The sequence below is a fragment of the Marmota marmota genome, unplaced genomic scaffold (assembly GCF_001458135.2).
Source record: "Marmota marmota marmota unplaced genomic scaffold, marMar, whole genome shotgun sequence".
NCBI classification, from domain to species: Eukaryota; Metazoa; Chordata; class Mammalia; order Rodentia; family Sciuridae; genus Marmota; species Marmota marmota.
The window spans coordinates 1,290,381-1,308,140 of NW_025999898.1; the positions used below are offsets into that span (position 1 = coordinate 1,290,381).

At 37.6% G+C, this 17,760-nt stretch overlaps 1 protein-coding gene and 1 long non-coding RNA gene across 3 annotated transcripts in view; one reads left to right on the top strand and one right to left on the bottom strand.

The window, feature by feature from the left end:
• Morc2 (MORC family CW-type zinc finger 2) overlaps positions 1-5,777 on the bottom strand; it is a 38,337-nt gene extending 32,560 nt beyond the window's left edge. The window contains exon 1 of one of the 2 annotated variants that reach the window (XM_015504905.2): positions 4,517-5,777. In XM_015504905.2, the coding sequence (XP_015360391.1) occupies positions 4,517-4,584 (68 nt within the window). In that variant the 5' untranslated portion in view covers positions 4,585-5,777. The remainder of the gene's footprint in view (positions 1-4,516) is intronic. The other variant, XM_015504904.2, reaches the window with a different exon arrangement.
• A 211-nt stretch (positions 5,778-5,988) lies between these two features.
• On the top strand, positions 5,989-13,416 carry LOC107158474. Its single transcript, XR_001505621.2, has 3 exons — positions 5,989-6,040; positions 7,325-8,075; positions 9,802-13,416. It is a non-coding gene; the product is annotated as an uncharacterized LOC107158474 (long non-coding RNA).
• Positions 13,417-17,760: the final 4,344 nt, after the last annotated feature.

Consider the following 17,760-nt stretch of genomic DNA (forward strand, 5'->3'; position numbering starts at 1 on the left):
GGGGGGGGGGGGGGAGAAGAATGCTGAATAGAAATTACTGGAAAAACTAATAGACAAACCAAAAATAAAAATAGCAACTATACTTCAGCAATATATATTTCTGATTGTTTCACATGGAAATGAGACATTTAGACTCTAATAAGCAGATCTTAAAAGGGCAAACACAAAGCATCTCTATCTAAATTTTCACTGTCTCTGTACAAAGTGAGAAACACGCCTTGTACATTTAGAACCTAACAAAAAAATTCCAAACAGTCTTCGTTGTTCTACATAGCATCATTGCCATTCTATAAACAAATATTTCAGATAAGTTAACATTTTTTAAAACATAGTTAAGGGATATTTTTGTGATAGCAATACACATCACAAAACGAGCCTTTTGTGATAACTCATGGAACATCAAAGACAATGCTCAGAATCTTCTCTAGAACTCCAAATGATTAATAGTGGATCTTCCAGATGTTACACTCAGAATTGTATTTCTTAAAATCATAGAAATAAAAAACATACCAACAAGTTCCCTCTTTCCCAAATAATATTTCAAAGGTATACTCATTGCTAGCTAGCACTGATGCAGAATGGATAAGTAGCAAAAGAAAATATTTTCTTCACAGAGCTAAAGATCCTTTGGCATGTAAAGCAAAAAAGAGCAACCATCTGGAAAAAGACATTTTAAAAATAAATTCTTCTGCTTTTAACTGATCGTGGCTTTTATACCGCTCATGCCACAATAAAAAGTTTTCTAGCACAGCATTTCTACCAACAAATTCACATGTATGTAAGCTTATTATGTAAGGAAAATAGTCTTCTTGTTTATAATGTCTAAATTTAAAGCACTAGATTACCCACAAGTGCAACACTCAGGGGGGAGTTACTGCTGAGTTCTTGGACATATTGACAATATTTAATTGCAGAAAATAAAGCTGAGAATTCTGGAGCAACCATTTTACACTCAAATGGCGTTAATATATTTAGAGGGTAAACCTATGTTTCAACTGGCTCTAAGTCATAAGAAATTGAAGTCTCTGAAGGTTCCCCTATATTCACTTCACATATAGATAAAACAACCCAGAAATATCATAACCAAAGTAAGTTATTAAATGTACCAACAAGAATAGACACAAAAAGTAACCATTTTACACTTAAGCATCTAATTCTATTAGACCACTAAGAAGTATGGCAAACCAAGTGACTTAAGATATACATCTCATGTTAAAGGGATGTCACTATCGCTATATCAGAAATAGCAGTCACAAAACTCACTACTAAAAAAACTCTACCACGGGCTGGGGTTGTGGCTCAGCAGTAGAGGGCTCACCTAGCATGTGCGAAGCTCTGGGTTCTATCCTCCACACCACATAAAAATAAAATAAAGGTACTGTGTCCAACTACAACTAAATAAACAAAATATTTAACAAGAAAAAAAAAACAGCATAAAAAGTCTTTAATGTAAAAATCTTTAAGATATCATCATATAAAAAATACCAATATTAAAAGAAACTAGACTTTCAGGCTATCATGAGAATTTCCCAGACCACCTTTTGTCCTTAACACTGATGCAAACAAAGAATAACTTCTAACAGTTACCATAGGACATAATACAAAAAAAAACAATTTGACACATTTACAGTCTCCAACAAATTCTGAAGAATTTACTAAGAATTTATCTGCATTATGACTAACACCAAACAGCAAGTTGCTGCACTGACCAACTATTTGTTTACATAAAGCTAATATAAAAAGAATAATCGCCACTTAATGTTTACCATATACAATGGATGAGCTAAGAACTTCATAAACTTTAACATACTCTTCATATACACTACCAGATTATCCCCCACTTGTGGATGAAGAACCCAAGGTTCAAGAAGTTGATTTGCTCAGGGACACAGCAAGAAAGAAGTCAAACCTACGGTTGGTTGGCTCCCAAGCCATCTTTTCACTAAACCACAATGATTTTACACCATTCTAGCCTAGGGTGTAAGCAAAGCACAATTTCTTTCATAATTAACAATATGGCAATATTATAAATGTCAGACATTCTAGAATATTTTAAGATCTTAACAGAGCAAAGGTGGTTCATAAGACCAATCTCTCCTTCTTCAAAGTTGACTTATTGAACTACTTAATATATCAAGAGTAATAAGTCACATGATGTGAAAATTCAAATTTTTCAATTTCCTCTAAAAATGAACTTCCAATCAAGCCACCAAGATGAAGATCTCTCTTCAAGTTAGCTACAAACAAAAGGCTTAATGTTGGTGTTCTAGGATCCATTCATTCTTTTGGTAGGACTAGTAAAAAGTCTAATAAAGTAGACTACCTAGTCCTATCACAGTAGAACAAATTTGAAGGTCAGAGCTATGATCCAGATAAGAAATTCCAGAGCTTTCAAAACAATTTTCCAAGCTTCTGTTAAAGCAAGTGGGTGGTTCTGTTTCAACATGTGTAAATAAAATTAACAGAAAATTCTCCAACATCACTTTATAAACAACTTAAGTTTGCTCGTTTGCCTTGGCATTGACCACCTATTGCTTTTTGTGGGTGTTTTTGGGGGGTATAGGGGATTGAACCCAGGGGCACTTAATCATTGAGCTACATCCTCAGCCCTTTTTATATTTTTATTTTAGAAACAGGGTCTCACTAAATTGCTTAGGCCTAAATTGCTTAGTCTGGCTTTAAACTCACAATCCTCCTGCTTCAGCCTCCCAGCTGCTAGGATTACAGGCATGTGCGACCATGCCCAGCTTCAGCTATTGTTAATAAACTACAAAACAGAATAAAAAAGAAGGGGGGGGGGGGTTACATATAATCCTCAAATTAGAGACTCAACTGACATACATTAAATTTGAAGACTTTTAAAGTGAGAAGTGAATCTTTGTTTTTTAGACAATAGGCCCTTGAAAGTAAAATGGATAGAAGCAGCACTGCCTAATGGTTAAAAGCACTAAAGCACTGTAGTCAATAAATCTTTTTGTCTTAAACCCTGGCACCTTTAATCTGCCAATTAGCAATTGTGTAACTGTTAGCATGTAATTTAATCTGAGCCTCAGTTTTCTCAAACACAAAACAAAAATAATCCTTATCCTGCAGGTCTACTTTACAGATTAGACAAAGCTTAAAAGTTACTGGCATAAAGCAATTAACTGCTGTTAACTATTATCATTATTATATTGCATAGTCCTTGATTAAGCTGGAACCCAAACTTCTGAAGTCCAGTTCATGGTCTTCCAAGATTATCATAAAATCTATAATTCCAAACTTGCCCTATCACTCCAAAACTCAAAACTGAGACAGCCATTTATCCAACAATCACCCATGAACATTCTAGTGGCCTTCACCTACTTATTCTTAATATGGCAGGTCAAATAAAAAGGATACTCAAGGTTTTGCCCAAGGCTCTACTGGCACTTTTCATAATGATTTCATCTAACTAGGTTCCAGATTTATCTTTTGTAAATGTGAGAATTTGAGTAGATGGCCTCTGTGGTACCTTCTCTAAAATGATATTCAATAAAAAGCTTCCTAAACAAAACCAAACCACACCCTCAGCACTTGGCAAATCACTTCATTATTCAGAAAAAAAAAAAATTTATTTCCTTGATCAGAAAAATAACAAAAATATTACAGACATTATGGGATCACAAATAATACTGACTTTTCCACAAATGGCTAAAATTCACTGTACTACTTACTATTGGATCACTGAAGTCTACACTCTCAATTCTAAAGGTGGTTCTTAATTGGGAACCATTCATTTAGCTGTTCAAAACCTCCTCTCCAGGTACTAAAATGGTAGAATACTTACCTTCTAACAGGTAATATATGAAAATGCTAAAGTAGTTTTGATCCCACTAGGTAATTTCAGAGAGACTGGGTTTACCCTAAAATATTCTATACCAAATTGGAGTGATTGTAACTTGTGAACTCAAGAACCACGAACACAGTTGTTTTGTGATTTACCACATTTGGGGAAAAGATTATCTAAATCAATGAAAACAAGTTGCCATTTCCTGCTGAACTTATACAAACTGTATTGTATGTACAGGAACCAATCTCCCAAGAAGCTAAAGACAATCGTTTGCTGAAAAAAAAAAAAAAAAAAAAAAGAATCTTCTCATAAGTTGTCTCTTATGTTTTTGTCTTCTTTTCTTGTTAGAAAGGAAACATTTGTTATAAACCCAACTGTTTAAGCCGTTGTCACTAAAAGTTGAGTTGATGCTAAAATAGTTCAACTTTTGGCGATCCAAAGAGGAGTACTTGATGGATTCCTATTAAATACTCAATACATTGACTCCGAATAACTAGTTTGTATTAGAAAAATTTGATCCCATAAATGAAAATCAGATTCTTCTGGATTAGCAAGAAATATTTCACTGATCTCAGTTCTTCAACAGAGTTCAAGACATCCTATGATACATCCCAGAGTGAAAAAGCAAAAATTTCTGGGGAAAGGATTTCCATATTAGTAGCAAGGAGTTATTGGTGACCTCAGAGGCACCTATAGAATACTTACGAATTTGTGTGTAGATATTCAAATGTTAGCTGAGCTCGATTCAGACTGCTATAATTTGTGAAAGCCATAACTGCAATGAGGTCTCCAGTCTTTTACCCAGGGAGAAATATATATAATGGAGCAGATTTTCCAGGATTCCGTCCAGTTAAGATTAAGTCTGTGCTCCTTAATGACAGTTGAAACAAGTTACCTAGTATCTATCCAAAATATATTCAGATTTTTTAAACAGAAATTGATCTCAAATCTGTTTTAATCTTCTCGTTGACTATGATGTAATATTTTGGAAAAAACTACGTCATAAACCTGCAGTCCTAAAGAACTTTCAGAATTAAGTTTCGATAATTCAGACAATCCGAGTGCAAAGTGGATTGGTCCAGAAGTAGACAGTCCTTGAGTTGGCGGTTTGTCACTGCTTCATCTTCCAAGTCTTCGCGTTCTTCGAGGCTTTTTTTTATTTTTTGTTCCCCTAAATTTCCTTTACTAATCCGGAAATTTACCAATCCGGAAATTTACCCACTTCTGTCATAAAACTGAACATTCACCCATGTCTTCGCCACCAGGGATGCCAGTCTTTATATAGGTCCTAGGCTGGAGACCGCGACGTCGATGTTGTACATATGGCGCTAGCTTTACCACTTCCCAACTGAAAGAGCTGCTAGGCACAGACTGCGATTTCTTTTTTCAAAACCCGACCAAACCTAGCTTGCTGTCCCGCCCCAATCTCCACAGGGTGGTGGGTCAAATTACCTCACACTGGCCCACTGAAACGCCTCACAATTAACCCGCCCAAATCACCTCAGGCGGCCGCGCCCCTCCCCCACTCCCCTCAGCGGCCTCAGCCCCTCAATCCCTTCCCGGGCCTCGGTCCTGCGGCCGCCTCCTCACGAAGAGGAGTTAGTCTCAGTTTTCAAGGCCCGGATCGAGGGCAGTAGCAAGCGCACCACCCGATCGGGCGTTGCCTGGAGCTCGCAGCTGCCTTTGTCCCTCCCCGCGGAACTGGAACCCAACAACCGCAGCGCGCTCTTGGAACCATGTGCTGCCTCCGCCTCCGCCGCCTCCGCCGCTGCCGCCCGCGCGCCGCGCAGGATAAGATGACAGGACTCAGAGCTACGAAATTCGGCGTTTAGGGCTTTTCTGCTGCCTCCGCTACAGCCACCACAGCCACTGCTTTGTCTCCGCTAGCGTTTACAGCCCCGGCCACCTCGCGCACTACCCGACGCCCCAAGCCCCCGAGGCCTCCGCGGCCCATTCCGCCAATCACAAAGCAGCAGGTTCTCCCGCCCCCTCCCTGATACCCCGCCTCCTGATTGGCGGGCAGCGTGCCCCCACGTGACCGGATCTTGGTTGGCCGTCCCGCCCCTGTCACGTGAGAGTGCGCTCCTCTCTTCCTGCTTTCTTGACCCTCTCCGCCATTTAAAGAAACAGTACCGGGGGGCGGGCCGAGCTACGCAGCCGGGACGGTAGCTGCAGAGCGGACCGNAACTTCTGTGCAAACTGATAACACTCCATCCAAAGTGGATTACGGTACTTGACATTTTCCAAAATGCCCTATTTCACCATCTCTGCACTTTTGTTCATACTCTCTTCTCTACACTGGAAATGCCCTTCTCTTTCTTTACCTGTCAGAATTTTGCTATTTCCTCAGCATCCAGCTCACTCTCCTCCCCATGAATCTCTTAACTTTAACCAGATTGTTAACCTTTAAACATAACATATTATTATATCTTTCATCTGTCTTTGTATGCAAATTCTTGTAGTTATTTGCATGCATTTGTTCTCTTTCTAGATAGCAAATCCTTTGAAAAGGACCTTGTTTTATGCACCTACATACCACTACCTCTGATGAAGCATTTATTACAAAGGAAGACTTTAGAGAACAGGCTGTCTCAGAATCAGTTGAGTGTATGCTTAATCACTGTTTAATAACTAAAATTTTTCTTGATTAGAAGAAAAGTCACTAAATATTCTAGGCCCATTTCTATCTTTATTTCATGTTTTATTTTTTAATTCTAATTTTTTTGATGAGAGTACTGGGGATTGAACCCGGGCGGGGAGGGGGGGCAGGTACATCCCCAGTCTTTTTATTTTGAGGTAGGTCTCCTTAAGTTTCTGAGGCTGTCCTTAAATTTGTGGTTCTCCTGCCTTAGCCTCCTAAGTTGCTGGGCTTAGCTTATAGACATGCACCGCCTTACCAGTTTAATTCTAAATTTTAAAAGATATAGGAAGCCCTCGGGCATAAAGAGCAATTGATATGTTGAAGGGAATTTTTTATACAGAAGCGGGCAAGAACTGAGGTCTTACTCCCTCCTACTCAAAATGTTTAAAGTTAGGGCAGCTTTTTAAAGGAGAATGATTTAAAAAGGAGGAAGGAAGAAAGGCAATATGGTTTCTTTTTTGTATATAAATTTTAAATTCACTATGTGCCACCTGCATAGCCACTTCCTTCTCTCTAGCAACTGAGCTCAGCAGCTGGAATACCATCAAATTACTGCCCCAAAATATGGGTCTTGGAGCAATTGCTTTTTGCTGCATCTCTGAGACAGTTCGTTCTGAGAAGGCAGGAGGTCTTTGCCAAAGAAGTCTTTCAGTTCTTATTAGTAATTGCTAATCAGACCTTTGTGTTTTCCTTTTGGATTTGCTCTCCTCGCTCACACCAGTTTATCATCTGTCAGCCTCTAAGCCAGGCTGGTCAAGAATTAATATCTATCAGGCAGCTGTGCTACTAGCAGACTCTCCCCAGTCTTAGAATTCTGTATTTATAGTTCCATGCATTTGTTATCTTACTTGTTTTATCCCTGCCCCTTCTAGTCCTGTGCCTCCTGATTGCTGAGTGTTCACCTGGACCTTCTGACCACCTTCCTTCTGCTAGACCATCAGCCTACAGACCTGGTACCTGGATTTTTGCTCATGGTGATTCCTGCCACTTTACTACTGAAGAAGGCATCATTCCAGTGGACACTGTGACCCAAGAGGCATTCATCCATCATGATGTGGCCTTTACCTCCACTCCTTTCCTGTTGTACCCAGAGTCAACACAGCCCTTTATAGTGTAGTCAAGAGTCCTGAAGCCAAATGGCTGAAGCTATTTTATCACAAAGGCCCAGTTTTTTCCATGAGTGTACATTTCATTTCTTCAGTTAAAGCCTTCAGAAAGACACAATAAAGTTGGACCAGGGGATTTGTAATTGTCAACTATGTCAGAAGAAATGAAACATCTCTTTGAGAACAGCATTAGACCATGCCCCCCCAATCTCAAATGATTGAAGTTCATGAACTAACTGTCTTGATGGAATCCCATCAAGGTCACTGAACCCTGTTTTTTTCTACATCAAATCTGTAGTAGCCTACTGAATGAGAAAGTAGATACTCTGACCCATTGGGATCAAAAGAAGGCACAGTGAATTCCTCATAGCATCTTCTTTGGGATTACTCAGGAACCAGAACTCTTCACAAAACATAAGAAATTCTACTAAGGAATCCCTTTACCTAATGGCATCTCACAAGACTACAGTCAGACTCAAGAAAAGGCCTCTTGATACATCAAGATAGCACCTATATGGTAATCCCCTATGTTTACCTAGCACTTTACAGTTTCAAAGCACTTTTACATGTATTTCAATAATCAAAATAACACAATAATGTATCCCTTTTTAAATGAGGGAACCCGAATTTAAGAGGTAAAGCAGTTAACCAAGGTGACTCAGCTACAAAATGATAGAGGCCAAGCCTTCTGACTCCCAGTCCAGTATTGTCCTTGGCATTAACTTACCCACAGTGTTATAATGGCTGGAGATAGGGAATTCTAAAAGTTTTCAGCTTGATCTGGTGACCCCTTGAGGATATTTTATGTATAATCATGTGATTGGTACACTTAGATCAGAATTACATGGCGGTATCCCTAGGGTAGAGAAGCAAACTGTCTATGGTGGTAGATTGTCCAGTCAAAAAAAGCGTGTTTTCATCAGTAACAAGATTGCCCAATGTGAAACAGAAAGCAACTTACAGCTCTTCAGTCCATTTTTTATGATCTTCTCGAGAAGATCATAAAAAATGGCCTAATTGGTTAGGAATCTTGTTCATATCATGTCTTTTTGTTGTTTAATACTAATAGACACAGGGAACTTATTTATAGTCCTCTGTCCCCAAACTAATATTTACAATATGAGCAATTTTTTTTCCTCTGTATATGGTAGATAAGTATCTTGTAGAACTTCTAATTCTGTAAGATGTATCCCTTCCTACAATGCAGTGTAAAATATTAAAGGAGCTCAAAAGACTTGGCAGCAAAGAGGTCCATTTAACTCTTTTGCCCATTATGTCCTGAGTTTAATCAAACAGGGTTTTGTTTTGTTTTTTGGCAGCATTCCTTTTAATGGAATGAAAAATTGCTTTAGAGCAGTATAACCAGGGCTTCCTGATTACCAACAAATTGACCTAGAGACCCGTAATAAACATAGTATCTTTTGAAAACCATATTCTCATACTTTGTCTTTTTATTTTTCCCAACATTGAGCCTCTTAACACTCAAAATAAATACCCAGTCCTTTTTATTTTTTCACTTTGACACAGTCTCACTAAGTTGCCAAGGCTGACCTCAAACTTGCTCTTATCCTTCCTTAGCCTCCCAAGTCACTGGCATTATAGGTGTGTACCAGAGTACCTGGCTCTCATATCATTAACTGAATTAGTATGTCTATTATCTGAGGATCCTATATGTTGATCATTACCTTTGTTTTGTGTTAAGGAATCCTTTAGAATATTTGTGGGACTATAAGGTTGGGGAATGGGAGAAAGTTAATTCTGCCTCCCAAAACTGAGTTTCATGACATTTAGTATACTTCTCCCTAAAATTGTGCTATAAACTTTGTTGCATCTCAGGTGAGTGAGGAGGTTGGGAAACGGACAGGAGGAAGAGACAAGAAAAGGAGAAGTGATAAGAAGAAATATTTTCTTAGAATTTGAGTTGTGGCTCATAGAGGTGTTAGCAGTGCTTAAAGAAAAGTCATCAAGCCACCAGCTTCTTGAAGTTACATTTACAAACAGATGGATGCATTTTGCATGTATATGCAAAAGCCCCACTGCTATTGCAACTAAGAATTAATAGTCTTGTTCTCTGGTAGTCATAAGCCCGGCTTTAGGTATCAATTTGTAGGAGACTTGATCTTTAATTTCATCAACCTGTAAGGGGTCCATATGAGGGAAAGAATGAATAGAAAAAATCTTGTCTTACCATAGACTTTGCTTACCTAGTTTCTGGTTTCTGTGACCTATTTTTTGTATTTCAGCATTTTGTGAACAGCTTATTCTTAGATCATTGGTTTTCCAAAGACTTGTGGCCATGAAGTCCTTTGAATGAAAATATAGAAGCCCAGAGTAAAAGTGAAGCTGCTCTAAATGAAGTAGTGAAGCAGAAGTGGGGGTCTGCAACCTGCCATAACCATCATCCTTTACCACCATGGTGACATCAAAAGAGACTTCCTTGCAACATGTGGAATTCTTCAGAGCAAAGTTTGAAAACTACTGCCCCAAGATGACGTGTTTGAGCTGAGTGGCATTCTAATCTTTTGTGTACCTTCTCTCAATATGGTCCATATTCAGTTGATGCTGAACATTCTTATGAATATTTACTGCAGACTTAGGAATGTGCAAGAAATGACAAAGTGCAAGAAATGCCTTTGCCCCCCAGAATGGTCATGTGGGCTGAAAATAGTGTCAAATGAACCTTCATTAATAGCCCCCCATCCCAGATGGACTTAAAATCACTCCTGGAATTGGATAGACCCAGAGAGCAACTAATATGCACCCTACACTGACAAATCCCACTTACCAACCTTCATAAACACCAGATGTACTACTGGTACTGAAGTACATGAATGATATCTTAGACCTTCCTTGGATACATGAAAAACCTACAGGTTGATACTGAAACTGATTCCTCATTGAGACCATCTTAAACCAACTTGTGCATTTGACCTCTCATCATTAACCATGGTACTATACTTCATATGCAAGGGATAACTAACTATGAAAGCAGAATCCAAATACTGGCAGCATTTCCCAAAGGGGCTCAGTACCTGGTTATCATTCATCTTTTCAAACTACAAATCACTATATGACTCAACCAGTGGTAGTTTACACTGCTCCTTGGTTTATATTCAGTTAACCGTTGTTTCCAGGACAAGTGAGCCTTTAAAAAAGTTGGGTTTTTTGTTTGTTTAATTTTAATTTTCTCCATCACTTGGCATATCTGCTTGTTCTACAAAATTAATATGAATACTAGTCTCTAACTACATGTAACAGCTGATCTTCAAGACAATCTTTGGACATCCCTTCTCATGTGATTTTAAATGTAGCCATTTGGAAAATTTTTCTTATAGCCAGTGAGAAATGTTCTTGTAATATGAATCTTTTGTGCCTGGTACCATCAACTATATATGCTAGCGATAGTTAAACTTAGGCCCTTTGATCAGACCATGGTAGCCAACTCACTGGGCTACATTTTTGTCAGACTGATATGGAAAAAAAAAAAATACAGCAACAAAGGATTTTAATACTTAAAACTTTTGTCCTCGTGGATATCTTAAATCACATCTGTCTCAATACTGCTGTTTTATACCAATTAAAAGTGGTTGGCTTTATTCCTTTCTGTGAGATACTTTTAGTCATTAGGACAATTTATTTCTGTAAGAAGGATTCAATTCTTGAATTCCCAAATCATATCAAATGAAGAGACTTCGATTTGTGTCCTGAGAAAAATCTCATCCTTTACTGCACAATATAAGGGCCGGCCATCCTCAGCCACTTTAACAAATGTACAGATTCAACGCTGGAAATGTTTTCTTTATGTCCTTGTTTCTTAGCCTCTAGATTAATCGTGATTATGTCATTCATTCTACAAATCATCAAACAAGACTTAGTCCTGTTGCTGTAGACTGCTTACCCTCAGCACATTAAATCTGGATGAATATTCTGCTTATATATACAGCTTTTATATCTTCAAGCTCACTTTTTCTGCTGTCTTCAGATTGTCAAGTTGTCAGGTTTTTTTCCCCCATGTGCTTTTCCTGTACCTTTCGGAAAAAGACATTTATCTACACTGCCAGTTATTCCCTCTGATCCTATCATACTCAATCAAAATGAAGGGTTTAATATGAGAGTGATCATCTGCTCAAGAGTCAAATGTATCCTGTGCTTAAGAATTGGTAATTAAGAAGGCAAAAAGCCCAAAACTTAAACCCAGGAGTTTGCCTACTATCTCCACACCTCAAATCTTATCCAAATCTTTCAAGAGTGCCATCCAACCAGTCTGAGGCCTTGACTTGCTTGTAAGATGACTCTCAGAGATGAGCTCAGTTACAGAAGATGAAGACTTGATTACCAAAGAAAGTAGGGCCAACTTTGACAAACCTGGCTCTGCTGACCCTGCTGCTCCCAGATATAGTGTAAACTGATAAACAGACCCTCAGGTCTGGATTGGATATGGCCTTTGAGCTGGCTGTTCTTGGGCAAATGAACAGGAAAATGAGAGCTGCTATACCTGACTAGCCCTTTAAGATCAGAAAATGGTATTCAGAGTAAACCCTGTAGAATAATTCTGAAGTACCCAGGGCAAAAACTAATTTATAGAACATTTATTAATCTGCCATATTATATCCTGTCTTTTGGTATGGCTGGCCCTGTTAAAGTTGCCCTGCTTGTCAATTTACCTGTCTCAACTCTTAACCTGCCTTTTTTAACATGTTTCTGCAATCAGACTGAGAAGACAATAGCCAATTTCAGCATATCTTGTGCCCAATTCCATCAAGGATTTCTGAATGGAAGCAGCCCATACTTCACCCCAAAAGGACTTAATGTTCACAACAGGAAAGGGTCATGCTGCACACTCCTAGTAGTGAGTAAACTACACTTGACCATTTTGGGCACCTGGGACCTCTTCTGCCAGATCCGGAAGGGAAAAGTGCAGCAGATGGAAAGCAAATCCATTTCTCTCTTCTGCAACAACAGAAATGAGTCTGGTTCACCAGTACTCATAGGAATGTACCAGTTCAACTTGGCAAAAGACTTAAAGGAACACAAGAAAAGTTTTCCACTGAACTTAATAATTTATCACTGACTCATATAGCCTTGCAAAACTACTTGCCAATAGGAACCTAGTGGTCCTACTTCATGTCACGAAGATAATGGGACTCTCAGACTCAGCTGAGTTTGCTTGTATTGAAACTCTGGTATCATCCAAAGTACCCTATTGGACATAAATTACTATTCCATTCAAATGTATTATAGACTTCCTGAGGACATGAAAACCATCCCTATGGTAATTTTTAAAACAATTTTATTACCAGTGAAGAAACAATGCCAGCATTCAAATTCATAAGCAGAGATCAAGTTTTTTCAATATCTGGTCATATCCAGAACATCATTTGTTTTTGATTGCCCAGCATCATTCCATCTCATTGTAGCAATTGGAACCCTATCTTCCTATTTGCAGTCCACGTGATTTGGATAGTGTGAGCCTTGGGCTTCAGGGGTATACATGTAATTCAGACCTCATCAATCAACAAAATCCATGTCCTTGATCATAGCTATTGGTTCAGGAATGGTTGTTTGGCTCAAGTTAGTCTATTGTTAACCCTAGGAGTTTTACTGAATTGCGAAGAAGTTTTCTTTATGGAGGTGCTTTAGCTTTGTAGAATGAAAAATTCAAACCAATAAGGCCTATCACGACGTTGCATGAGCCACTCTGAGAATGAAGCCAGTGCAAAGGAAAACAGCCAGAGATGGAGAGACTTGAGTCCTGATGACAGCATCTGTGCCCCTGGATCCAACTGTGCCTGAAGCTAGTATATCCCCTGGACTTTGCAGTTATGTGAACCAATAAATACCCTTTTTTGCTTATGTTACTTTGAGTTGGGTTTCTATTACTTAAAAATGAGTCCAAACTAATACAGTACTTATACAAACATTGAAACTTGAAAGGTCCAAGGCTTTATTAAACTAAGGTTTATAGCCTCACTGATATTTTCTAAAGGTAAAGAAAATGAGACAAGGACTGAGAGAATATTTAAATTACTACAGAAGGATAAAAATTACATGGTAGAAAATAGAACACCTAAATGTCCATCAGTAAAGGATTGGTTACATAAAATACAATTGAACCACATAAGAAAATCTACTGTTAAAATGATCAAGGCACATTTGTTGGGAATGGACATAGAAAAATGGCCATGATATATTAAGTGAAACAAGTTATTGATAGAAAAATACATAGTGTGAACTCATTTGTATATGCTTATATTTGTAAATGCTTAGAAGTCTATTAATGGCTTTCTTTGAACAGTATAGATTACACGAGAGTTAACTTTACACATTTCTGTATTTGAATATTTTACACTGCCACATTACTTTTTAAACTTTATTTAAAAAATAAAGAATTTTTAAAAATTTAGTGCTTACTGTTTGACCTTGGTAAGTTACTTAACACTGAGCCTGTTTTTTTTCAAATGATTAAAAATGCCCACCTTTATATAAGTGAACATTAAGATACATATTTTTATGTATTGCTATACTTCTCATTGAGAAACTTAGAGCTTGGTAATTATTACTTTTTAATTTGTTATATTTAATTGTCACTTTTTTTTAGTAGATCTCAATGTTTGAGTGTATTTCCTATCAGAACTTTATAGTGTTCTTCAAAGATTATTCCAGTTCTCAAGTGATGTTAACCTTATTAAGACCCCCTACTGCAGTATCTATATTAGGCAGAGAGAGGGAAGTAAGCCACCTTTTTTTAAAACCTGAGATACTCATATCACTGCACTCAAGGTCAGTAATGACCTTTTGACTGCTAAATCCATTACATACTCATCTTACCTGAACTTGCAGCAGTACAAACAACTCCCACCAGCGTCTCAAAATGTTCTGTGACATTTTCCATTTTCTTCCCAATTTCCTGGTAACTGCTTCATTGTAATTTCTTTCCTTTTCTCCAACACATTAATATTGGTGTAATGGACAACCATTGCTTTGGCCTGCTCAAAATCACTTTGTTTATTTCAATGATAAAACCCCACTCTTCCTTTGAAAAGCTACTTCCCATTTTAGTATGAGTATAGCAAATTACCCTCTAAGATTTGAGCAGACCAAACTTCTACTCCTACCAAGACTTTGGATCTTCAAAAGAAGAGATGAAAAATGATAGGAATTGAGTAGTTCTGATGGTAGTGTCCCAGAGAATACACTGATGTAAGATACCCAAAGAGCCCTGAATCCTGTTCTCAAGTCTTAGTTATCCAGATCTGCCTGATTGTAGACTATTATTTATGCTCTGTATGAGTTCTTTTTGTCAGACAAAATGTTTTTGATTGTTTATAACCAAATAAATGAATAATTACAAAAATTGTTAATAGAGTAAAATGGCAGGCTTCAGACCCTCCTGAATATATGGAGGATCTCAAATTGATTATTGCACTAAGACTAAATTAAAAGGCAGCAATAAATCTTTCTCTGTTCCCAGGGGCTTGAGTAGGGAAGTCCACTGTGGCAAAACAGCTAGTAAAAGAATTCCTTCTTGTCATTTGGATTCATACGCCTAATGCGGGCAGAATTTGGAAACCCAGGTAGCTGTTGACAATAGGACAATTTTAAGTGAATAAAGAAAGCCAAAACCATAGGACATGAATGGTTACTTAGATTTCGTTGGATAATTAAAGTGAAGAGACTAGAATAACCCCAAACCCAGAAACTTTTTAGGAAAAGAATAAAATCCAGGGTCTTTCTCTGTCCAGGATGAATAAATGCCTTCGTGCTTAAGTCCAAACTAGCACTTAAAAGTTCATTTCCCCAAATTGCTAAAGTACAATGCTAGTTGAGTTTGTAAGATATTAAGATTTCTTGTGACAGAAAAGAGTGTTGATCTGAATCTGGGAGGACTCAAATTCCAAACCTCCAGATATCTCAGGAATGAAAGTTTGGCTCATCCCATTTATCAAATATCTTTGGAGGGAAAAAAAATGTATATATATGTATGTATGTACACACACACACAAGAGATACAGATACAGTTCTGTGTCTCTATAACTACATCACACCCAACAAACACTATTGATAGAAAAGTGTATAGTGTGAATTCATTTTAAAATGCATGGGGTTTTTTGGCGGGAGGACTTTTTTGGTTTGGTGTTTGGAGGGTTTTCTCCCCCTCAAAATCTGCTCTTCATGTATTCCCTTTGTTGGTAAATCATACCAAGTTCCACCTGTTTCTCAGTTACTCTTGATGCTTCCCTTTCTTTCACCCTGAACCTCACTATTAGTAATTACATTCTCTTGATATTCTCATAGAAGATGTTTTCTCAAAAACATCTTCTGTCACTCTTGTTCAAAGGAACATTATCTGTTGCTGGGGCTATATGCCTTTCTAATGGTCTCATTGCCTTTAGTGTCCTGGTACAATCTGTTCTTTCCAAAGCAGCTAAGAGTAGAGTGGTACATAAATCTGATTATGTCACTTCTCTGTTTAAAACCTTTGAATGGTTCCCCCATGGCTTCAGAATAGAATCTAAACTTTATTCTTATTTCCAAGGCTTTTTTTTTTTTTTTTTAAGTTTGGCTGTGACTCCCAAACTCAAGGGTTCTGACTCTGCTTTGAGTTACTTCTCAAACTTCATCTTTTCCTGCTTCAAACAGGGACAGCTCAGTTTTGCGTATTGGAATTTACTGTAATATTTCATTTGAAAAAGAAAGGTTCCAGTTTGGTTTTTTTCTTTTTAAAAAAAAAGGTCAGAGAGAAGATTCCATTAAAAGAAAAAAAATTGAAAACTCATAATTCAAAACAGTCCAATAAGCTATTGCATGCACAGGTGCGCTCTCGCTGGCTCGCGCTCTTTTTTTTTTTTTTTTTGGTGCTTGGAATTGAACCCAGGTCCTTGTGCGTGCAAAGCAAGCACCGTACCATCTGAGCTATATCCCCAGCCCTTCTTCCATATCTCTTACCATGAAGTTTTATATGTTAAATTTGATGTGTGTAATTATAGAGATGCCTAGAGAGCACCCAAATCCCAACACGTAAAATTCCTAACATAAAAATAAATAGCAATAGGACTACAAATTTAAATGTTAAGATGAAATACTGGAATATTTAGGAAGCTATATTCTTATGAGAGATCATCATAAAACAATCTAGAAACCATAAAAGTAATTGCAGATGTATTTGTCTATACAAAACAAAACTGTAAAAGATACATGATGGATTGGAGGAATATTTCCAATAGAAGTGACAGATTCAGAATTAATACCCTTAATGCACAGAGAATTCCTATAAGTTGATAACTACGATAATGCAGTCATTTTCACATAACAGCAGGGATAACATTCTGAAAAAATGTGTTGATAGGCAGTTTTGTCATATGAACATCATAGAATGTGCTTAGACAACTAAGAAAAGACCTATGATGCCACTAGACTGTATTTTACGGGACTACTCTGGTATATGCTATTCGTTGTTGATTGAAGCATTGGTGAGCTCTACATGCCTGGAATCATTCACTGTATTTAATACTTGCTCTGCTAGGTGTTGTTTCAGACACTTTTTAAGCATTACCTCTTTTAATCCTCACAATTTACTCTAGAGGATAAGTAATACTTTCTCTGTTTCACAGCTAAATAAACAGGCTCAGACGGATAAAGTAACTTGCCTGTGTCACACAATAGATGATAGGGCTGTGAGTCCCAAACTCAAAAGTGTTCTGACTCTTGAGTCTGTGCTTTGAATTATGTTCTTCTGCATTTCTATAAGCATATGAAAAAGGATCAAAGTGGTCCATGAGATGTAAATCAAAACAAGGTACCATTTGTGATATCAATCGAATGGCAAAATTTAACAGCACTGACATACGTACAGTGCTGGCAAAATTAGTATATATGAAAACTTTTGTACATTGTTGATGGGAATGTGTATTGTTCCAATCTTTTTAAAAGGTTATTTGATTATCAATTAGAATTTGAAAATATACACTTTTTAACCCAGCACTCCTACTTTGAAGACTACCACAGAACTAAAAGTTCTAAGATATAAGGATATCATACAGGAAGTTTACTGCAACGTGACCTGTGGTGCAGAAAACTGGAAAATATTTGAAAGTCTATCAAAGGGGAATGGCCCAATCAGTTACAGAACAGCTATGTATACTCTGGAGTGGTTAAAGTGAATGAAGTCACATCTCCAGCTGTTAATCTGTGGTATGTTTATG